This window comes from Lissotriton vulgaris, chromosome 9 (assembly GCF_964263255.1).
Source record: "Lissotriton vulgaris chromosome 9, aLisVul1.2, whole genome shotgun sequence".
Classification (NCBI taxonomy): Eukaryota; Metazoa; Chordata; class Amphibia; order Caudata; family Salamandridae; genus Lissotriton; species Lissotriton vulgaris.
This window is the reverse complement of record NC_141697.1, coordinates 1,220,052,814-1,220,075,253: the sequence shown is the minus strand read 5'-3', so window position 1 is coordinate 1,220,075,253 and position 22,440 is coordinate 1,220,052,814. Positions and strand designations below refer to the sequence as shown.

General features: G+C 45.3%; 1 protein-coding gene across 1 annotated transcript in view; it reads left to right on the top strand.

Annotated features, from left to right (window-relative positions):
• Positions 1 to 22,440, top strand: part of QARS1 (glutaminyl-tRNA synthetase 1) — a 242,690-nt gene that overhangs the window by 204,348 nt on the left and 15,902 nt on the right. Inside the window, exons 19-20 of the mRNA XM_086939337.1 lie at positions 2,710 to 2,814; positions 21,098 to 21,190. Of these exons, the coding sequence (XP_086795463.1) occupies positions 2,710 to 2,814; positions 21,098 to 21,190 (198 nt within the window). The remainder of the gene's footprint in view (positions 1 to 2,709; positions 2,815 to 21,097; positions 21,191 to 22,440) is intronic.

Genomic DNA, 22,440 nt, shown 5'->3' with positions numbered 1-22,440 from the left:
CATCAACGCTAACTATAGCTCGTTTCACGAATGGATTACGGGCGGACTAGACAGTCTCATCCCTGAAAAATGGACAAAAGGCCGTAACTCGCCATCTAACCCCTGGTATAACGACACACTCAAAAATCTACGGAAAGAGTGTAAAAAGGCAGAACGCCTCTGGCGTAGGGAATACAACAAAGAAGATAAAACCAAATACCTTTTGTTACAGAAAACATATCACAAAGCCATCCGTGTTGCACGGACCGCCTTCTACGCCGACAAAATTGAATCTAGCCCGACCCCCGCGAAAGAAATCTTCAAACTCGTACAAGAACTACAGAGCAGCAAAACACCCCTCCCTACTATTTCCTCTGAGCAACAATGCGAAGAACTTGCCAAGTTCTTCGTTGACAAGGTACAGAAAATATACACCTCCTTCCCCCAGCACGACCCTAATACTATCAGCATTCCTTCTGCTTCTCCTAGCTACTCGACCTTGACCTGCATCCCAGAAATTTCCGAAGATATCCTCATCAGACTATGCAATAAAGTCAAATCTGGCTCCCCCGCAGACCCCATGCGTCCGGCTCAATTCCTAGAGTCACTCAACTTTTTCCTACCAGCATTAACCGACATCCTGAACCTCTCCTTTACCACAGCATGTGTACCATCTGCCTGGAAGCAAGCGTGGGTTTCGCCTATCATCAAGAAACCCACCCTAGATCCAACTAAACCGGAGAATTTTCGTCCAATCTCCCTGCTTCCATGGCTCTCCAAACTCGCTGAAGCGCATGTCAACTGCACTCTATCCCAGCATATGGTCAAAAACAACATTCTGGACCCATCACAAAATGGGTTCAGACCTGGCCATAGCACTGAGTCTGCTCTCTTAGCCACCACAGAGCACCTCCGGACGATTCTGGACGCCGGTCAAAGTGCTGCGCTGGTCCTTCTGGATCTCAGCGCGGCATTTGACACGGTATCCCATGTCATCCTTCTTAAACGTCTGGAGACCTTTGGAGTAACTGGTCATGCCTTGGAGTGGTTCAGATCCTTCCTTGAGAACAGGTCCTTTCGCGTCTCTGCCCCTCCCTTCCTATCTAAACCCCACCCTATTGAACAGGGAGTCCCGCAGGGCTCGGCGTTAAGCCCCTCTCTTTTCAATCTCTACGTTCAGCCTCTGGCGGCAGTGGCCAAAGAATGGGGCTTGACACTGGTATCGTACGCTGACGATACACAACTGGCCATCGCCCTCTCAGACGGTCCTTCCAACTTTTCCTCTAATTTCAAAAACGGACTCTCTGCGGTCGCCCAATGGATGACCACGAACTGTTTGCAACTTAATGGCGGAAAAACAGAGGTGCTTCTCCTTGGCAAAAACACCAGCCTTTGGAGTGAGCACTGGTGGCCTTCCTCCCTTGGTACCATCCCTCCCCCCAAAACCCTAGTGGAAAACTTGGGTGTCTGGATGGACGACTCACTCAACTTTCGAGCCCACACCAAGAAAGTTGCTGGCACCTGCATTGGCTTACTGAGAAGCCTTAGCCACATACTAGGCTTCTTCGACGCAAAAACCCGCCAACTCATCATCCAAGCCACCATCCTCTCGCGTCTAGACTATGCCAATGTACTTCTTCTTGGCGTCAACAAATGTGAGTTAGCAAGACTCCAACGCGTGCAGAACTCGGCCGCTAGAACATTGGTCGGCCTTCCCCGTAGATGCTCAGCCAGAGCAACCATCAGAAAACTGCACTGGCTCCCTGTTGACTCCAGAATCAAGTTCAAGACCCTCATCATGACTTTCAAAATTCTCAAACTCAACACCCCCCCTCTGCTTCAACCCCTTCTCACTCCTTATGCGCCGTCACGGAACTTAAGATCTTCCAATCAAAATCTTCTTTGTGTCCCACGCATAAAACTCTGCCGCATGGGCGGCCGCTCCTTTAGGTTCCTGGGACCCAAGATGTGGAATGAACTACCACATCATATTCGCTCGATAGATAATCTATCTGCTTTCCGGAAAGCAGTGAAAACTTTTCTATTCCCTTGCCTGTAATCCTCCCTTGTTCATGGACTTTCCACGCTCAGGATCTGATCTGGGTTCCAGCGCCGGGACGCCTCATTGCCGGGGCAGCTGTAGCGCTTTACCAAAACAATAAGATAAGATAAGATAAGATAAGATGGTTGGCCCAAGGAAAAGAGAAGGTCTGCGAAGTTTGTGAGCATGAACACTGCCTATGTCCCAACACTGCCGGATAAAGCAGCACTCCCCTACCTCCCTGCTTCCTGAAAATCGTGGGTCAGCATCTTGATGGAACCCAGAGCTGGTACGTCATGTACAATTGTAGTAAGTCACAAAAAATCCTCTGGCTACTGCGGAAGCGTTTCCCCAGCAGTGCGTGGGAAGAGGCGGTCACATGTTGTGCACTACACAAGTATTGAGGTAGATCTGAATGTCCCGTCCCCTGCATTTAAGAAGAAAGTAGTGTAAAATATTAGTATTTCTGCATGTTTCCACTACAGATGACTTGGAAATGATCATTGAAACGACTGTGTGTGTTGTGTGCTCGTGCTGGAGGATTGTGGCCAGTTACTATGCTTGTGAACTGGCAATCAACACTGTGTGCAAGAATGAATCCCTGCGAAACAAATTACCAGATACGTGCATTGCTGCTTCAAAGGCCCAAGTTTCTAGTAACAAACAACTGTTTCTCTATCCAAACACAGGTGCTGGAGGTGTCGGTGCCAAACTTCCCTGCAGACGAGTCCAAAGGCTTCCACAAAGTCCCGTTTTCTTCCTCCATCTTCATTGAGCAGTCTGACTTCAGAGAGGTAAACTGAGCTCTTCATTTGGAGTTCACCTCCGTTAACCATCTCTAATCACTGGTCTGTAGCACCTTTACCATAGAATCCTCAGGTGTAAAAACCTCACTGCAAATCAGTGAGGTGAGGTTAGAGCTCATCTCCACTTCCTGGTTCCAAATGTTGTGATGTTTGTAATGGTGTAAATTAATGGCATTAGGAAGGCAGTACAGAAATAGCATGTAACCTCACTGAGAGAGTCGCAAAAAATGGAGAAATAATTACCCACCCCGGTATTTATTTATTTATTTATTTTTAGACGGTACCACTCCATACTAAACTTCTCACAACAAGTAACTGGATAGTCTACAAAAATATTTGATTATAAGAGTGGAGACAATTATTATTGTAAAGACGAGAACCCTCACTCCCCCCAACGGTGACACGCTTCATCATTGGCTTTCCTCTTACACACTGCGACCGCAAGTTGCGTCGTTTGGGCTACAACTCTCCCAGAGGAGAGGAGCGAGATGTGTTTTAATCATCCAGTGGTGGTGAGAGTGAGGGGCAGAGTGTGAAAAAAACTAGACCAGGGAATTAAAACTCTCTTAAGAGGACAAAAAACTTTAATAGGTGTCCTCAAAGGATAGACATAAACACAGTGTGAAAATAGGGGTATAGATCGTCCCTATTTAGATTAGGTCAAAACTAGGGCAGCCCCTACAAAAAGTCCTTCCCTTGCAATAATATTATGTCTCAGAACTGGTAATAGGTGCAGATTTAGCAAACCTTGCCACTCGTGGACACTGCAAGGATCTCACTATTCAAAGATCTTCTTAGCTTGATCTAACCTGAAGGCCTAAAACCTGAAGTGCAGCGGAGGATTTTCATGCTACCATACTCAAGAAATTGTTTGGGAACCATACTTATGAGAAGATGCAATATATTAAATTAGAGACCAACACCCTACAAGCTGTAGGCTTCGAGGAAATGGAAGATTACAGAACATGCTGACAATCTTAAATTGATGCTTCCAGTAGAGGGCTCAAACCTCTTGGTTGTTCCTTGAACAGCGGCAGTCTAACCATCGGATGTTCTTCCAGAGGAGGTAAAACAACTTCTGAGACTGAATTCAAGCTCTTGTTGGGGCAAAACATGTGTCCTCTCTACCTTCAATTTTGTTGGTCACTTCGGTGGCAGAGAAGCACAGCCAAGAGTGGCAAAAAAGTACAAAACATAGATGGGTGCGAAGTGTGGTGCAACTTGGTGGAGGTACAAATCTTCTCCATCAAAAACACCATCAAAGACTTGGGGCCTCGGATATAATGGGATTTATATTTCGGCGGACGGGATATCATTCACTGTTGTGATGGAGTAACCGTCCAGCAAGATCGAAATAAATCTTTGTCTCAATTTCAATCAAATCAATTACAAGAAGTGGTCGTCATTCTTTCTAGAGAAGCAAGCTATGGTGCGGGTATCTGATTCCCCAAAATAAAATGGATCTATTCCTGTATTCAATAAATGATGCAATATTTGTTAAATATTCTGGACTTGAAATTGTCAAACAAATGGATCACAAAAGAAATGTGCATACATCAAGTCTTGTACAGATCTACCCACAGTTCCAATATGGAATTACCCACTGGCAAGATTTTTTTCACATGCCAGTAGCTCAAAAGCCTTTAAGAATTCCTGAGTTTGTCCGCATTGACAATTACCAATCTAACCTGAGGCCTATTGGCCTCAAGTCTGAACTGAGTATTTTCTAGAGCTGCAGGTTAGTTGTATCAAAACAATTTTTTTGTTTACCCGCATATTGAAGAATGGATTAGCAATGATTTCACTCCAAGGCAATGTCATTCGCAGACTGCTGTCAAGGTCAACGTTTGTGCCTACAAGTCAACCGTGTGAAATCCATGTCTGCTGCAGTCCATCTCCTATATGAGAGTGGTTATGGGCACCCAAAACGCAAAAGAATTTTCTACAGTGGAGACTTTGTTCTATCTGTCTGAAGTGCTTTTCATTAAAAAGCACACCACAACCCACTGCCCACCAAGTATCAGCTATTCTAGAATTTATGGCACTATGTATTTTCTGGTTCCCATGTGCTTCTCTCCATGCTATGTTGCTTCTGCAGTGTCCAGATGACAAGTGGTTTCAATACTGCTGCAGCTGGGAAGATTGGTTGTATTTCTCATGCAGGTGTTCAATCCTTTTCCTGGTTGTTTCCTAAAAAACGTGCTGCAAGGAATATCTTTGCATCCAGAGATTCTGATGCAGACAATCATGATGGGTATATGGGTCATTTTTAGGTAAAGAAACTGACATGTTGCATATGTGTCTGGAACTCAGAATTGTTCATTTGGTTCTAAAGGCATTATTTCAGCCTTCAAGTTGAACTCCTTGCTCAATCAAATGGCCAATACAACAGTGTATTCGCATTTCATTCAGGGAGGCACAAGGTCCCGATCCCTTTCTCCAGAAACTCTCATGATCTGGAGATAGTTCTCTATCAGGATTCTGCAATCACGGAGTCGGTCATTCAAGGATGGAAAATGCAGACATGGATGCTCTTATACGAAATTGTCGGGAAAACGGAGTGGATCCTAAATACGCAGTGCTACTGTGACTGGCCTTTCCAAAGATGGATCTCTGCCAACAAAAAAAATGCCCAGATATTTGCTCTTGCATTACCAGCTAGTGACAAAGGGTTATGTCATTTTGATCAATTGGTCAAGAAATTTTCTATCACTCTTTTACAGATTTTCCCTGATACTATCACACTAAAGAACTCCAGACCCAGGATGAGCCTAAGAGCTTCAGAATAGCTGTCCACCGACCTGCTGTACCGATGAGAAGGCCCACACAGGAGAATGCCTTGCACAACCAATCCTCTTCACAAGTTTGGGAGCCAGGTCCTACACACCAGCTTTCCATGGTTGAGCTTGGCAGGTCCTTTCACCTATAGTGCTTTTATGACACTAACACTCAGACACCAAGCTAACCAAGTCATTTTGGCTATTGTGATGTTTTTTCAAGAGTCTCTGGAGCTGCAATCTCTTCTCCTTGTCTGCATTGAGGTAGTCAGTGCAGTTTTCTAATTTATTTATTTTTTTTAAATATTTTTATTCAGTTTTTCTCCCCCCCCACATTGTTTCTGTAAAATCCATTACACTTTTTTCCATTGGAATTTTTTCTCAGAACATTTTTTTTCCAGTACAGATTTGTTTTTACAAAGTTATACATATGACAAGTAAAAGAGTAAAACAAAAGTAAGGAAGGTATAACAACTCAAACACTAATGTAACCCAAAATTAAAAGAAGACTGAGAAACGTACTTTTAATTCTTTCTGCTCTTCCATTGTTCAATGGGAAGCCAAATCCTACCCCCCAAGGCCCTTGCCCTTCTACCTTTTCTATCATATATGGCTTTCTCTAAATTGTATGTGGAAAGCAACCTTGCTATCCAAGTCTGAAACGTCGGTGCAGATTTCTCCTTCCAGGCTTTTGCAACAATTATCCTAAACACTGCTGTAACCATAAACAAAAATTCTGAATGCATGTTATTGTCTCCTATACTTATACCTAATATTAACAATTCATCAGTTAGTTTAGTTTTTAACCCCAACGATTTTTCCAAAAACTCCTCTATTGCCAATTTTAAGGTATACAATTGCGGACATTGTGAAAACATATGAGTAATGTTAGCACCTGTTGAATTGCATCGTGGACAAGTTATTCCCGTGCTACCCCCCCCCCCCCATTGGGCAATTCTAGCAGGTGTATAATATAACGAATAGACTGTTTTGTAATGTTGAGTTTGTAATGTGGCGGAGCACAGGATGGTTCGGCCAAAGTCTAATGAGGCTTGCAGGGCATCAGGATGGGCTCTCACTTGTTCCACCCATTTATTGCCATATCTCTCCCTGTCATCTGTTTTGTATACCTGTAGCTCTGCATACAACTGCCTAATTGAGCACATTAGATTACTCCCCAAATAATCCATTATCCTACAGCTTGTCATTCCTCCTGCTCCCCCCTGTTTTGTATGAAAATAGCTCCTCACTTGTAAGTATTTAAAAAAAAATATTCCCAGCTATTTTAAATCTGTATTGTATATCTTGGAACAGTAAGAACCCTCCTTTTGTGTCCAATAGGTCTCCTAATTTCTTGATCCCTCTGCCGCCCCACTCTTACATGACTGCATCCCTAAAAATCTCTGCTGGGAGATCATCATTCGTGTACAGTCTCAGATATCTATTATATCTACTCAGTCCTAATTTTTTCCTAATTGCCCTCCAAATTTTGTATATTGCGCTCAGGGTCTTGAACCTTGTGTGTTTAAAATAGGCATAATCCACCGATGTGACTAGTGCATTCTCTGCCGCCTTTCCCAAGAGTGCTTCATAGACGTTCGCTGGGCATGCTTTCTCATCCTGCTGATCGCTTCCTCCTAGTAGCCCTTTAGAATATTGTAGAACTGTCGCCCAATAGTAATTTTTAAAATCGGGTGCCCCCCAACCTCCCCTCTCTCTTGACAATGTCAAAAAGCGATATGCCCTACGTGTCTTCCCCTGTGCCCAAATTAATTTATTCACTGTTGATTCTATTCTGTTGAACCATGTACCTTCAAAGTATAGGGGAATTGCTCTGAACAGATATAAAATTTTTGGGAAAGTGACCATTTTGATAAAATTAATGCGGCCCATTAGTGTCAAATGCAAATTGTTGACCCTCTCCATGTTTCTTTTGACCTTTCCTAACAATGGTTCCATATTGATCTCCACTAGTTTCTCTAAATCCGTAGTCACCCTGACTCCCAAGTACCTTGTTTCTGGGACTACTCTTGTGTCTGCAAATGTTGTATATCTATTTTGTATTACTTGCGTCTTTCCTCTGTTTATTAGGTACCCTGACACCACACCGAAATTCCTTGCCTCCTGTTCTATTTCAATCAGTGATCCCTCTGGTGTCGGTGTTATAATGGCCACATCGTCTGCGTAAGCGAATAATTTGTAGTCCTTCTCGTGCAGTATGACTGGAGGAATCTTAACGTTTTGTGTAAGTCTTCTTAAAAACGGATCCAAGTATATAGCAAACAATAGAGGTGAGGCTGGGCATCCCTGCCTAGTCCCCTGTCTAATCTGTACCGCATTTGAATAAGATTTATTGATACTTATCCTAGCAGTTGGATGTTTATATAGTGCCTGAATTGCAGTTATATATCCCCTACCTATGCCTGCCCACTCCATAGCCTTCCATAAGTATGTCCAGGAGACCCTGTCAAAAGCCTTCTCGGCATCCAGAAAAATAGCCGCGACAGGATCTCCTGAAACCTCAGCTGCATCTAAAACGGTGATCAGCTGTCTAGTATGTTGGGTAGTCCCTTTGCCAGGTATGAAGCCATGTTATGCTGGCGAAACCACCCTTTCTATTACCTTACTCAATCTGTTAGCCAACGATTTGGAGAATATCTTTGCGTCGGCATTTAACAATGTAATCGGCCTATAGGAGCCTGGTTCTGTTGGGGGTTTATCTTTTTTCAAGATCACTATTATAGCCGCACCAGCCCAAGATTGTGGGACTATTCTGCCCTCCTGTGCCAAACAACAAATTGCCCAAATATCCTTAGCTAGCACATCCCAAAAGGTTTTATAGAACTCTACAGGAATCTGGTCTTGTCCTGTTGCTTTGCCAGATGGCAGACTAAATACTGCATCTCTTAACTCCTGGACTGTTAGTTGCCCATCTAACTTATCCCTCTCTTCTGTACTCAACCCTGCCTGTGGCCCTTGTAAGAGATATTCCATACTTTCTGCCTCTATATTTCCGTTACTTATATCTTGTTCATACAGAACCTCGTAGAATCTTCTAAACACCTCCTGTACCTCCTCCACCTTGTTAACAACTGCCCCAGTACTATCCTTGATTTCTTTTATCTCTCCTGCTGCTAGAGTTTGCCTGGTCCTGACTGCAAGCAAGTGACCAACCCTCTCATTAAATTCGTAGCAGTTCTCTTTTTTTGCTAAATAATTCCTTGCTGTTTTCTGCGCTAGTATAACGCCAGTTTCAGCTTTCTGTTCTTCCAGAGCCACTAGGATCTTTTCGATGGATTCTTGTCTACCTATTGCATCCACTAGCTTCTCTTCTAATCCGACTAGAGTTCTGATCTCCTCTTCCACCTTCTCCTTTTTACTTCTTACCAGAGTGTAACTTAGTGTCTCTCCCCTAACTCCAGCTTTAAAGCTATCCCACACCATATCCGCTGAAGCTGAGTATCTATTCATATCCCAAAATTGAGTTATCCATTCTTGCATTCTTATAATGTACTCCTCCTCTTTCAGCAACCCTCTTTCAAATGTCCATGTAGATCTTATCCTTTCCATCTTTTGTGGTACTGATAAGCTTAAAACCAGCGGATTGTGGTCTGACATTATTCGGGGGAGACATTCTATTCTGGCTCTGCTTACGAGTGAACTAGATATAAAGAAATAATCCAATCTGGCTATTGTTTTATGTGGAGCTGAGTAAAAAGTGCTACCTGTGCCTAACGGATTCAGTTCCGCCCACATATCCACCAACGCATTATGTTGAACAAGGTTTTGTACAGCTTTAAATATCTTTTTCTTCCTCCCTTGCTATCTGGACCCCTTCTTGTCTATTAGGCCGTCCAAGCCATTGATGTTAAAGTCCCCGCAACATATTACAGGTTCTGGCCACGATGCTAATTTATCATCAATGAATTCAATTAATTCAGGATCATCCTCATTTGGGCCATACAGTGAGGTCAGTGTACATCTTCCTGCGGCAGTTTCTATATCTAGCATTACCCATCTCCCCTCGTGATCCTCCTTTTTTCTTTTTGATTTTTACAGTACCTTTTCTAGCCAAAACTGCCACCCCCTTGTTTCTCCCTTCCTGACCCGTGTAGGCAAGAACCTCAAATCCCATTTGATCCAACATAAACTTATCTTTAACTGCTACATGTGTTTCCTGTAAGCAAATTATATCAATTCTCCAAAATCGTAACAATGCAGAAAGCTTCTGTCTTTTCTCCCCATTATTTAAACCACAAATGTTAATCGTAATTATCCTAACTGTCATGACCCCAGTTTTACTCTTACCATCTCTCCAACTACTCTCTTGACTTTATCTGTACATTTTCTTTCTTCTTCCTTATATATTTTACAAATCTGTACTGTATTGGAACACCAACCTTCACCAGTGCCACTGTCCCTCCCGCCGCCCCCCCTTTTGTCCCGCCCCTCCCAGACTGCTGACCCACCCCCCCTTTGACAGGCAAATAGGTCACTCCTGACCTATGCGTGTCCACTGAGCGTTGCAGTGTCGCACCCCTCTCCTCCCTCAGCATATCTTGCCTATTGATATTCTTAACTGTCAGGCTCCATGAGTTTAACCATCTTCTCCCATTTATGCTCTCATTACGTAGTTTCTTTTCTTTTTTGCTTCCTATTTCCTTCTAGCTCCCCCTTGCTCTGTTAGCTCTGCCAGAAACTCTCCTGCTTTAATCTCAGAAAAAAACATTCGTGTTCGACCTGCAGACATAACCTTTAACTTTGCTGGGAACATTAGATAGGCCTCTGCTCCTTGGGTCTGAAATGCAGTAATCAATTGCCTGAGTCTCCATCGCCGTTCCACTGTTACATGGCAAAAGTCAGGCTTAGCAAAGAATGTTATTCCTTCAACCGTCTTTCTAGCGTCAGGTCTAGCTTTCTCCATTAATTCTTGTCTTGCTAGGAAGTTACCAAAAAAAACTAACATCGCCCTTGGAAGTGCCCCTGAACCCCCTTCACGTTTTTTCTTTGCTGTGAGCGGGAACCTGTGGGCCCTCTGTACTTCTTGTTCCCAGTTCCATGGCACCTCCGGGAAGGCTCCCTTTAGCAGCTTGATGACAAAACCTCTGGGGTCTTGCCCCTCCACCCCTTCCTCAATTCCAAGGAGCCTGGCATTATTGCGCCTCTGGTGATTTTCCAAGTCCTCCACCTTCCATTGTAGATCCTCCACAATCTTAGTCTGTTCTTCTCTTGATGCTTGCCAGTCCGTTACTTCGTCCTCCAATCTACCAGTTCTCTCTTCGACTCCAATAACTCTCTCCTCCACTTCCTCAAACTTTTTATTTATTTTCCTGATTGACGCTTGGATTTTTTTTAGTGTCGTGCCTGGCTCTCCTGCTTTCAGCTCTAGCCTCCGTTTGTATCTGTTTTAATGTGGCGAACATTATATCTAGTTTTCCTCCATCGTTTTGAAACTCTTGCCCATCTTCTTTATACATATTTGAGGTAGCAGAGTAGTCCCATAGAAGTTTCTTATGCGTACCCTTATGTGAGCTCAGGTGGGAGTCTACCTTTCTAGATATCATTTTGCGCCTTTTTTGCGTACTTCTCCCCCTGGAGCTGCCACTATCGCCAGAACTCAAGCATGAGTCTGAAGGGTCTCTTTCCTCATCACTGCTTGCCATCGTTGACTCAGATTCTGTTTCTTCAGGAACTGAGAAGAACCTATCCCCCTCAGCTCCCTCTGTAAAATCAGCCTCTGTCAGATTGCTCTGTAGACTAGGACTTGCAGTGTCCTCTCTCATTGTAGCGTTATCTTTTTTTTGGGCTTGAGCCTGTTCCTCCTGCATTTCTGCCTCAACCTCTGAGGGCTTCTAGCATTTGTCCTGTAGTCAACCCCTCTGCCCCACCTCCAGCCTCTCTCACCTCTCCAACTGTGTCACAGCGTTCGTCATGGCTCTGCTTCAGCTCTCGTTCGGCGTCTTCTGCCTGCCTCGCTGCCAGGGGCTCCGCAGGAAGCGTGAGCTCAGTGGATCCCGGTTGCCTGGCAACGCCACCGCTTGCGTCCTCGAGGACGTTCCTGCCTGATCCATCGGGCGGCATGATTGCCGTGCTAAGAGGGGTTGACGCTGAAAACTTCTGAAACCGACGGCTGCCGGTAAACAGGATCATTCTTTTTCTTTTCCGACATGTCCCGTACCGCTTGGCTGTTGTTGCCGCTACGTGTTTCTTTACTTTGGCTGACAGTTTTCTAATTTTGAAATAAATTACAGATTATATAAACTGTGAATCCCCTGGTGAACCTGAGGCTACTGCAAACTCTAGGGACAATATTGCTCCTCTTGTCAGCATCCCAAATGTCCAATAATAGATAACCTCTCAATCATGTGCCTGCAACAGTGTTTATTAGATAACTGGACCATGCAGGTTTATGCTTGGCATGTGACTCTATAACGAGCAACAAAACATGTAATTTTCAGATTGGCATTGGGGTAAAACCCTCCTTCCCCCATTGCATCACTTCTGTGCAATTAGTTATGAGACCTGGCCTGTTTCCATATCTGTGCTTACTTGCAGTCATGGACCTCCAGTGCTTCCTGTTTTGGGGGAGCTGCAGGGAGTGTTAAGGTTGGATTCTCTCTTTTTGGAAATGACTTTCCCTTTATATTGTTGCTGATTTGTCGTGTTTTAATATATTTGAGTCTTAAATCTTTCACCTAGTTTCCTGAAGTGTAATTGGTTCATCAGTCCGCTGTTTGGACTGTGAAATATGGAATTGCAAAGTTTTGCAGCGTGAATCTTTCTGGATTCACTATGCTGTGCATATTCCGCGGTCTTGTGGTTGGGTCTGGATTCGTAGTCTTTTGTTTGTCTTTGGTTTTTTTTGGGTTTTTTTTTTCGCCGCCCAGGTGGGCGTCGGCGTCACCCCTTCCTGGGTGTATTTCCGGTGACGTCGGCATGCTTCCTGCAGAAGCTCCCACCCTTGGGCGCCATCTTCAGATTCTTTTTTTCCGCGGTCGGGTCTGGATCGTTCCCGTTGGGCTCCAGACATTTTTGGAGAAAGTACTAGGCAAAGATTGAAATTGGAGAAGATATCGAACGAAGAAGACTACGAAAGACTTCGCCGAACACTGCCCGGCGAGAGGAAGGAGAATTCATCGAGGACTTCGACGTTCGCGCGGCCAGGGGGCCTAAACACTCGATGATGGACAACACGCCGTTCAAGTTCTGCCCTAACTGCCACCACAAGTTCGCGCAGAAAGACCAGCACCCGGTTTGCAACCTTTGCCTACCGGTAGAACACAGAAGCGAAGACTGCAACGCCTGCTCCGTCTTCGCCCCGAAGACCCTTCATGTAAGGAAGAGCCAGAGGGTAGCGCACGCCACCCTCAAAGGAAAAGACCCGACGCCATCGCTGTACGAGCTGGGGATGTCCTCGGAGGAAGAGGACAACGCTGCCGCCGAAGATGACAGCTACACGGTCGTAGAGACCGATTACACGAAGACATCTGATAAGGTAGGAGACTCGTCGTTCCCCAAGAGCACGAGAGACTCAGAGTCTCGAAAAAACGAGGGCAAGGCCCCGAAAGCCCCGACGCTGAGACACCTCACGTCCGCACCTACACACAGGCCCAGCGGATCCTCTGAGAAGGAGTCCCTGGCGCCGAGAGCTGCCGAGCAGCAGAAGTCGCCGAAGATCGTCCCCGAAAAGGACCGATCGACGTCGAGGGAGAAAGACCCTAAAGCTTCGACGCCGTACAGGGACCCGAAACCCAGTTCGATGTCCAAGGCCTCGACGCCGAAGCTCTCGCAGCCGAACCAGGCGCCGAAGAGTGGCCGAACAATCCGGCGCGGACAACGCGGCCGAGATGGAAAAGAAAAAACGGCGACTAGAAGCCGGAATGGAAAACATCTTGCGGAAAAAGAATTTTTGACGCCAAGATGAGAGCCTTCACGATTCCCCACAAGACCAAGCCACCCATGCAGGAAATGGTCGAGGAGGAAGAGGAACAGGTAGAGGAACATGAGCCTGGCACCGAAATTGTCGACGACCAGGAAGAGGACGAGAATCCCTACGAGGCTTACAGCTATGAGGAGGAAGAGGACAGCAGGTTGGACGCCGAGTCGGCCACCTCTGACCCGCAGGAGGAGGATTACTTGGATGTCGACACCGAGAGCCCAGAAGAGGCGGTCGACACATACCCCTCGAGGCCATCGCCGCCAGACGACATCGGAACTTACAACTCGGTGATAAGGTCGGCGGCAACAGCTTTCAAGCTCAAGCTCGACGAGGAGAAGCAGAAAGCGGACTTTCTCCTAGAGACATTACTCCCCACGCAAACAAGGAGCCAGTATCTACCTATGCTCGACAGCGTCTTAGCGAAGGGGATGGAAGCATTCAGGGAGCCCGCAACATGCAAGGCAGTCACTCCCAGAACCGAAAAAAAGTACAAACATTCATCGAAGGACCCAGCCTACATTCGAGGCGTGGTCTCAGCTGACTCCATCACAGCCACAGCAAGGAAGAGGGCTAACGTGGCCACCACTTCTGGACCTCTTCCTGACAAGGAGAGCAAAAGGATGGACTTAGTGGGCAGAAGGATCGAACGGAATGCCGCGACCCAATGGTGCATGGCTAATTCCAATCCCCTCCTAAACAGGCACATGTACCAGATCATGGAGGAGCTAGGAAAACTGGTGAAAGACCTACCCCAGGAGGCCAGGCAGAAGGCCGAGAAACTGGTGGAAGATGGGAAGAATGCGGCAAATTGTTGCCTCAAGACGGCCCTGGATGGTGCAGACACCTCCAGCAGGCTCATGATGATGGGTGTCATGGAAAGAAGACACGCATGGCTCAGAATCTCTGGCTTTAAGCCCGAAGTGCAGCACAGCATCTTGAACACTCCGTTCAACGGCGAGACGCTGTTCGGGACAACAGTTGACGACAAACTCAGTCAACTAAAGAAAGACAATGAAACTGCACGATCCATGGGAGCCTTGCAGTTCAGAGGCAGCAAAAGGGGCACCCAGTCACGGAGGCCCGGCGGAAGAGGTGGAAACCAGCCAGGTACTTTGCACCAGGCTTTCCAACAGACGCACCAGGCTGACTCGCAGGCGCAACAGAGTCAACAGAAGCAGTCCTGGCAGTACCAATCAAGAGGCCAGTCCTTTCGAGGGAGAGGAAATGGACGTGGGCAGCATAAAAGAGGGGGCCAGCAGCCCGCCTCTAAATGACTTCAGAGACACCCGTGTGCCCGCCCACAGAAAGAATCCCGGGGGGCAGCACGTACAAAGGGGTCAGGACACAATGGACAACTACCACCACGTGGGTGGAAGATTAAGACTCTATCTCCAGGAATGGAGAGAGATCACATCAGACAAATGGATTCTGAACATCATCCAATACGGATACTGCTTAGAATTGGAAGGGAGACCAACAAGCAGGAGACCAAAGCGAAAGCCACTAACAAACTAACAGCTACAGCAGCTTCAGGGAGAAGCGAGAGAGAGCTCCTTCAAAAGGAGGCCATAGAACGGGTTCCCTTCAAAGAAAGAAACAAGGGAATATACTCAACGTATTTCCTCGTGCCAAAGGTCGACGAGACAATGAGACCCATTCTTGACCTCCGGTTCCTGAACACATTCATAAGAACACAAAAATTCAAAATGACCTCCCTGCAGGAGGTGCTACTGCAATTGCAGATTGGGGACTTCATGGTCACGATAGACCTCAAGGACGCCTACCTGCACATACCAATGAACGTAACGCACCACAGACGCATCCCTGATGGGATGGGGAGCTCACATGGAAGAGCTCCAAGTCAGGGGTCTGTGGACACCAGCAGATGCGTCAAAGCACATCAATTATCTAGAATTGAAAACAATCTTCCTTGCATTGAAAGCCTTCCAAACAAGACTGTACAAGCAGAGGGTGTTGCTGCAGACAGACAACACCACAGCGATGTTCTACATCAACAAGCAGGGTGGAACACAGTCAACAATGCTTTCGACACTGGCGCAGGAGATATGGAGATGGGCCATCCCCCTCAGGATAGACCTACTGGCCATACACCTACCAGGGAAGGAGAACATTCAGGCAGACTGGCTGAGCAGACAGACATCGACATCCCACGAGTGGGAGCTCAATGCCCAGGAGACGAAGTGGCTGTTCAACAAGTGGGGAACGCCATCAGTGGACCTGTTTGCAACATGCCAGAATGCCAAATGCCAAAGCTTCGCATCCAGACGACCCGAAGAAGGGTCCCTTGGGAATGCCCTATGGATAGATTGGTGCGGGACATTTGCTTACGCTTTTCCCCCGATACCACTGATACACAGAGTACTGAGCAAGTGCAGAGCGAGCAACATGACCCTGATACTGGTCGCACCACAGTGGGCCAGACAGACATGGTACTCGCAGATCATGGAGATGGCACAGAGTGCACCCCACAGATTCGGCAGGAGAAAAGACCTGCTCTCCATGCACAACGGAGAGGTACTGCACCCAGAGCCAGAGAGCCTGAGCCTAGTGGCGTGGCTCCTGAGGACATAGAATTCGCACACTTGAGACTGCCTGAGAGCACCCTCAGGGTCTTTCGGGAGGCACGAAGGCCCAGCACACGGAAGTGCTACGGGGCAAAGTGGAAGAGATTCACAATATGGTGCAGGAAGGAAAGACTTCACAAGAAAATGAAGAAGGACTCCACAATGCTAAAATACCTCACGCACTTACTGGAGAAAAAACTCAGCTCGTCCTCCTTAAGAGTCCACTTGGCAGCGATAGTCGCCTATACAAGGGGTGAGATGGGCAGGAGCTTCACGTCACAGGTTGTGAAGAGATTCCTGGAAGGAGCGAAGAGGATCGCACCACCCAAGCGGGTGCCACCACCGGCATGGAACTTGAACATAGTCCTGACAGAACTCATGAAGGAGCCCTTTGAACCACTCCACAAGGCCTCACTAGAAATGCTGACCATGAAGACAGCTTTCTTGGTTGCAATAACGTCCCTACGACGACTGAGCGAGCTTCAGGCGCTAACTCTGCAGGAACCATACATACAAATACACAATGACAGGGTTGTGATGAGGACTGACCCACACTTCTTGCCAAAGGTGGTGTCCAGATTCCATATGAACCAGTCCATACAGATTCCGAGTTTTTTCCAAAAACCAACAAATAGCGCAGAGCGAGCCCTTCACACCCTAGACGCCAGAAGGGCGGTCATGCACTATATCGAGAGGACAAAAGGACACAGGAAGACAAAGCAGTTCTTCGTGTCATTCGCCAACAGTTTCATGGGTAAGGCTGTAACAAAGAACACTATTGCACGATGGATCGCGCAAACAATCCAACTCTGCCAAAAGCGGGCAGGGCAAGAACTAGCAGAGGGACCACGTGCCCACTCCACTAGGAAAAAGGGTGCGACAATAGCCTTCCTGGCTAATACACCCATACAAGACATATGCCTGGCGGCAACATGGGCTTCAGTGCACACATTCACGAAGCACTACTGCGTTGATGTTCAAATGAACAAAGAAGCACAAGTTGGACAAAAGGTGCTCCAGCACATATTCAAGAACCAAAGCTCATCTTCCACCCAGCCGCCACAGAAATGAGAAACCGCTACAAAATCTATGCACAGCATAGTGAATCCAGAAAGATTCACGCTGCAAAACGAATAGTTTCTTACCTGTCGGTGTAGTTTTGCAGCTTGATGATCTTTCTGGATTCACTAGCGAACCCACCCACCTCCGCCAGAAAGATGAGGCTGGAGAGAGAAAGAGTTGGTCAAAAAAAAAAATAAAAACAGAAATGACTTTATATACAAAGCGGTTAAAAGAAGTTTCACCTACATAGAACATTGCCATCACTTCGGAGACGAAAGAAACACGGAAAAAAAGAATCCGAAGATGGCGCCCAAGGGTGGGAGCTTCCGCAGGAAGCATGCCGACGTCACCGGAAATACACCCAGGAAGGGGTGACGCCGACGCCCACCTGTGCGACGAAAAAACAAAAAAAAACAAAGAAAAGAAAAGACTACGAATCCGGACCCAACCACAAGACCGCGGAATATGCACAGCATAGTGGATCCAGAAAGATCATCAAGCTGCAAAACTACACCGACCGGTAAGAAACTATTCGTTTTCTACTGTGATGTTTCTTCTAGAGTTGCATGCGGTGCCTAAGTCTATTTAGTAGTTGGGTCCAGATGTATTGGGATACAAACCTTTTTCTTACTGGTGACTGTCAACATAGGTGTAGCCTAAGTATTGCGTTGACCGTAAGCCCACAATGCCCCATTACGTGGCCACCAATTTTTATTCTTGAATACAGAGGTGCATCAAGAGAGCTCCTGATTTCGCCATCAAAGATTTTTCGAGGATCAAGAGAACGTCCTACTCCAAAGGACAAACTATCTCAATGCTGGATCAATGTTTTGTTTTCCAGGGACTTTTTACGGGGTCTTCAACATAGTGGGAGAATGACTATTGATCATGGTGGGTTCCCTGAGATTCTTAATGCAGTTTTGTAGCCTGATCACACTCATGCATGCACGATCACCCTCATGGTGCGCTTTGCAAATACACAACATAACCTAACATAACACAGTCCAGCCTCCTGCTCCTCATTGCTAGTCTTCCTGTGGTCTGCGGAAAATGCTCTGGCTGCAGTTGCATCATGCAGCAGCTTCAAGAGCTGATGCAGGCCAAGCAGCAGTGTCCGGCAGTGGCGACCGACCATTCCTCTTCTGCTTCTCTTGCTCGGTGAGCCTTCTGCCCAGTGAGCAGTTGAAACCTTACATTTGTGTATCTGAGTATTAGGCTTGAAAGGTGATGAGGTCTGACAATTAAATCCATTTCAGGGATCCACTGTGATTAGTTGTCATTACTGGACATGTCGAAGTTCTCCCCCAATCACTGGAAAAAACGTATATCCGGTATTCCTCAAAGTGATCAATCTTCTCTCGAGTTCTCCTATTGAATCTTCGGCAACTCCCTAAAAAACATTTACATTATTGTAGTGCATCATGTTGTGGAAGTACAGTAAAAGGCTATTTAGAGTGAAGTAGCATACCTGATGGACATTCATTCTGCTTTGCTGGAGCGTGGCCACAACACTAGTATTTGGACTTCTGTGAACGGTAACTTTGCCAAAAGATGCTGGGCAGCGTCCTTGGTAGCATTACCTTTTTTCCAGGGCCTAAACGTATGAAATGCAAAATGCTGGAGACGTGCATTCAGGTAACATCTTTGAGCGATGTTCTGTAAACACTGGGTGGTTCGATGCTCTAGTTATGTTTTTTGTCTAGCTTCTGTTCATTATAGGCCCATGGTGGACATGATCTTCATCACTTTGATTGTGTTCAGACAAATCCAGGACTCTGATTCAAATTCAGACTCAAATTTGTGATGGTTTTATCTGCACATCTGGTGGCCTGAAATGACATTCCCATCAGGATTTGAAGTGTAAACTAATGTTTTGAGTAAGCCCATAAGTGCTTCCTTTTAGCCCAAGCACAAATAGGAATTGTAACATTAATTCTCTAAGAATATATATTTTGATTTAGCAATTTCTTCTGCCGGGAATGTTTGTATATTTAATCCTGCATGCTTGAGCCAGATAGCATTTTCTAATGAAATTCGTAGAACACATCTTGCTTTCCTGATGAAGTTGTTTGACTTTCATTTTGATCAGGCAGTTTCTCCATCTTTCATTATTCTGCTGCAGTCGTACATTTTTCAGATGCTAAAATGTGATCTACATTAGAAAACGGATAGGGATAATCGCTCAACATTATATGGCGCTGGTATCAAAGTTTAGCTGCTTCAGATTTAATGTATATCTATATTGGGGTAGGATATGTTATTGCCTAAAGGTTTTCTACTTCCAAGATATTCACATTGCCAACACTATAAGTAGCTAGGTTTCATGTGTGGCACTTGTGAATAATATTCTTGTAACTGGAATTAGTAAGGCAGCCATATTGAAATTAGCTTATAACTTTTGTAACTACTACTGCCTAAATACTAAACTACTGTGGAAGTGGCCGGGACCACCCTGTATTTCACGGAAACCTGGGTAAATTTTTTGTGTAATAAATCCGTTTGGAATCAGTTACTCAATTTTACTGACAATTCAACTGGGCATCAAGGAGTACTTAGGTTATACATTTCCAGATATTCATTCGCAAGAATAACTTTCAAAGTGGACAAATCAATCGTAAAAAAAATGTGGAGTATCTACTATATGTATATTTCTGCAACAGTGGAAAAGATTTTTGAAGCGCACAGCAGTCAGAATAAGTCCGCTCTGCACTTAAGAGAAGCAGTTTTGCAGTGCTTCAAGTGACCCCATTTATAAAGAAAGCTTAAAAGACAGTAGTTCTCTTTAAAGTAGTCCTCTCCACCATTACTGATAGATTCTAACACAACAGTCTTCTAGCTTGACACCATTGAGTGGACCCACAGGATGCTACTTGACACGCTCACCCTTTTCTTTTGTGAGGACCCCATGCATGCATTGGCCGAGGCTTTAAAGGTACTTTATTTGACTTTGAGTAACACCTTTAAGTCACTCCTGGCTGTAATATTTAGGCAGCCAAATGTCTGTTGAAAAATTTTGTTCCCAACTATTTTAGTTTTGGTTCATGTTTTGAGCACTGTGCCGCCACACTGTCGTATAATCCAGTTGTACATTTTGAATATTGCTCTTGGAAAATATATTTTGACTCATAAACATGGATTATCCATGTTCCAAATTAGTTTTTGGTTTATTTCATCATTTTGAAAGCTATTCTCTTGCTTGTTCTCCAGAAATCCTATAACCCAGACATTTCTTGCTGGAATTATATTGTGTTACATTGTGTAACTCAACCCTGCGTGCTTGGTATCCTTGTATTCAAAACCTGCTAAGGAGCACGCCTCTAAGCACTCCTACTGGATGCATGTTCTGTAGCCTGCTATTCACTGCGGGTGTAAGTACAGAACACATACTGAGAGAAGGAACACATGCCAAAGGGATCCCAACATGAGCTGCATTGTAGGAGTTCAGGTTTAGATTAGCCTTTTCCGGCACAATTGTCTAATTTGTAGCTTTCTCGTTCTTGCTACGAAAGGGATGTAAAATGGTGTTGGAGAGCAAGTTCTGTGTATAGTTGTGGATGAATGAATTAAGCTGCTACCCCTGATGGCTTTAGAACACCAGAAGCATTGAGAGATCCTCCCATTGGTTGTGACATGGATTTAGTGGTCATTGTTCAATTTACTCTTCGTTTTCTTTAATAATAGTTTATTTAGGTTTTTAGGTAGCATTAATGTTACATTATTTATCTTTAGTATTTTATCCTTTTATTTTTGTATATATTAATTACCTGACCTAGTCTAGTAACACCATCCACCATTCCTTCTGTGACTGTTAACCTTTCGCTACTAAATTTGAAGTCATTGCTCAGTTAGACCTACTGTTAAACACCTATGTTTGTCATGTATCAAACAATTGCTCTGTTCTGTTACAGGTCATGGAAAAAGGTTACAAACGCCTGACTCCAGATCAGCCTGTAGGCCTAAGGCATAGTGGCTACGTCATTAGCGTGCAGCACGTAGTCAAGGTAAGTGTGCAAGGGAAACCTTCCACCTAGGGTGCTGCAAAATTTGTAGGACTGAAGCATATGGTGCATATCTGTTGCAAAACTGGTCTTTTTTCTATTACAGGTTTGTTGTCTAAAAGCATCCTTTTCTGTTGCAGCTGATCTATTATTTGAAGAACTCCCTATAGAAGTGATCATGAGATGTAATGTTCTAAAACCAATCTAGGACTTACAACTTTTCATTAGAGAGGGAGGCCATGACCCACTGAAGTCTCCTCGCTCTAGATGTTCATGTTAGTGATGCACTGTCTGTCAGGACGTCTGCATTGCATTCTGAAAGGACTTGAAAAATCCTCTGCTTTCCCAGTATCCGTTTCCAGCCTAAGAAGGGTAAACTGATTCCAAAAATTTATTTTTAGATGTTTTTTTCCATAGACCGTTTCAGGCCAGACCTGGAAATCCCTCTGATCAAAAAATGAGCACTAGCTGCTACCAACGTGACACCAGTTTGGAAGTTGACAATACGGCACTAGATTTGGTATCTTGGGGCCACTCCAAGCTCATGTTGTCAGTTTGTTCTTACGTGCGCCACAGACTATGATCTTTTTCTCTGAAATGTTGGTAATTTGTTCTTTAAAAATGGAATTCTTCTTGAGCAGTGTTGGCTCAAAGTGTCTTCAGTGCCTGTGTCGGGTGAAGAAGCAAGGATATCTGTGATTGATCGCATGATAATGTATTTGAAGTCTGGGGCTTGGCTCAGAAACCTGCTCCTGGTGCTGCCAGCTGCACCCAAAGGCATTTAGAGAAAGACTGTCTAAAATCATTGGTGCAGAATTGAAACGTCATGTGCCTTGATCCTTGTTTGGGTCAGAAGACAACTTTGGAGAACCTAGAAAGAGCTTCCATCACATGTTTTCCTCTTGTGGGTGAAACTGCATGTGATGAACTACCGGTATTGTGTTCCACTTTATCTAAGGTACTATTGAAACTCTGGGTCTGACCCCAAGCTGGTGGCTTCTCCTAGGAGTCCACATTGGTCTCCCTTCTCCTCAGACCACTTGCACTCTCTTTGGTTGTCCTTGCTTGCCAGTAACACTCCTGGACAGATTCTCCTTCTGTTGGAAGATGGTAAAAAAACGTCTATGCTGTTGACCAATTACTGGCAACTACTCTTCAGACTTACCAAAACTCCCCCGCCTCCCTTTCCTCAGTGTTTAAAAAAGTGATATCAGTGGTGCCGCTTGTCTCCGGAGGTTTGGTATAACACCCCG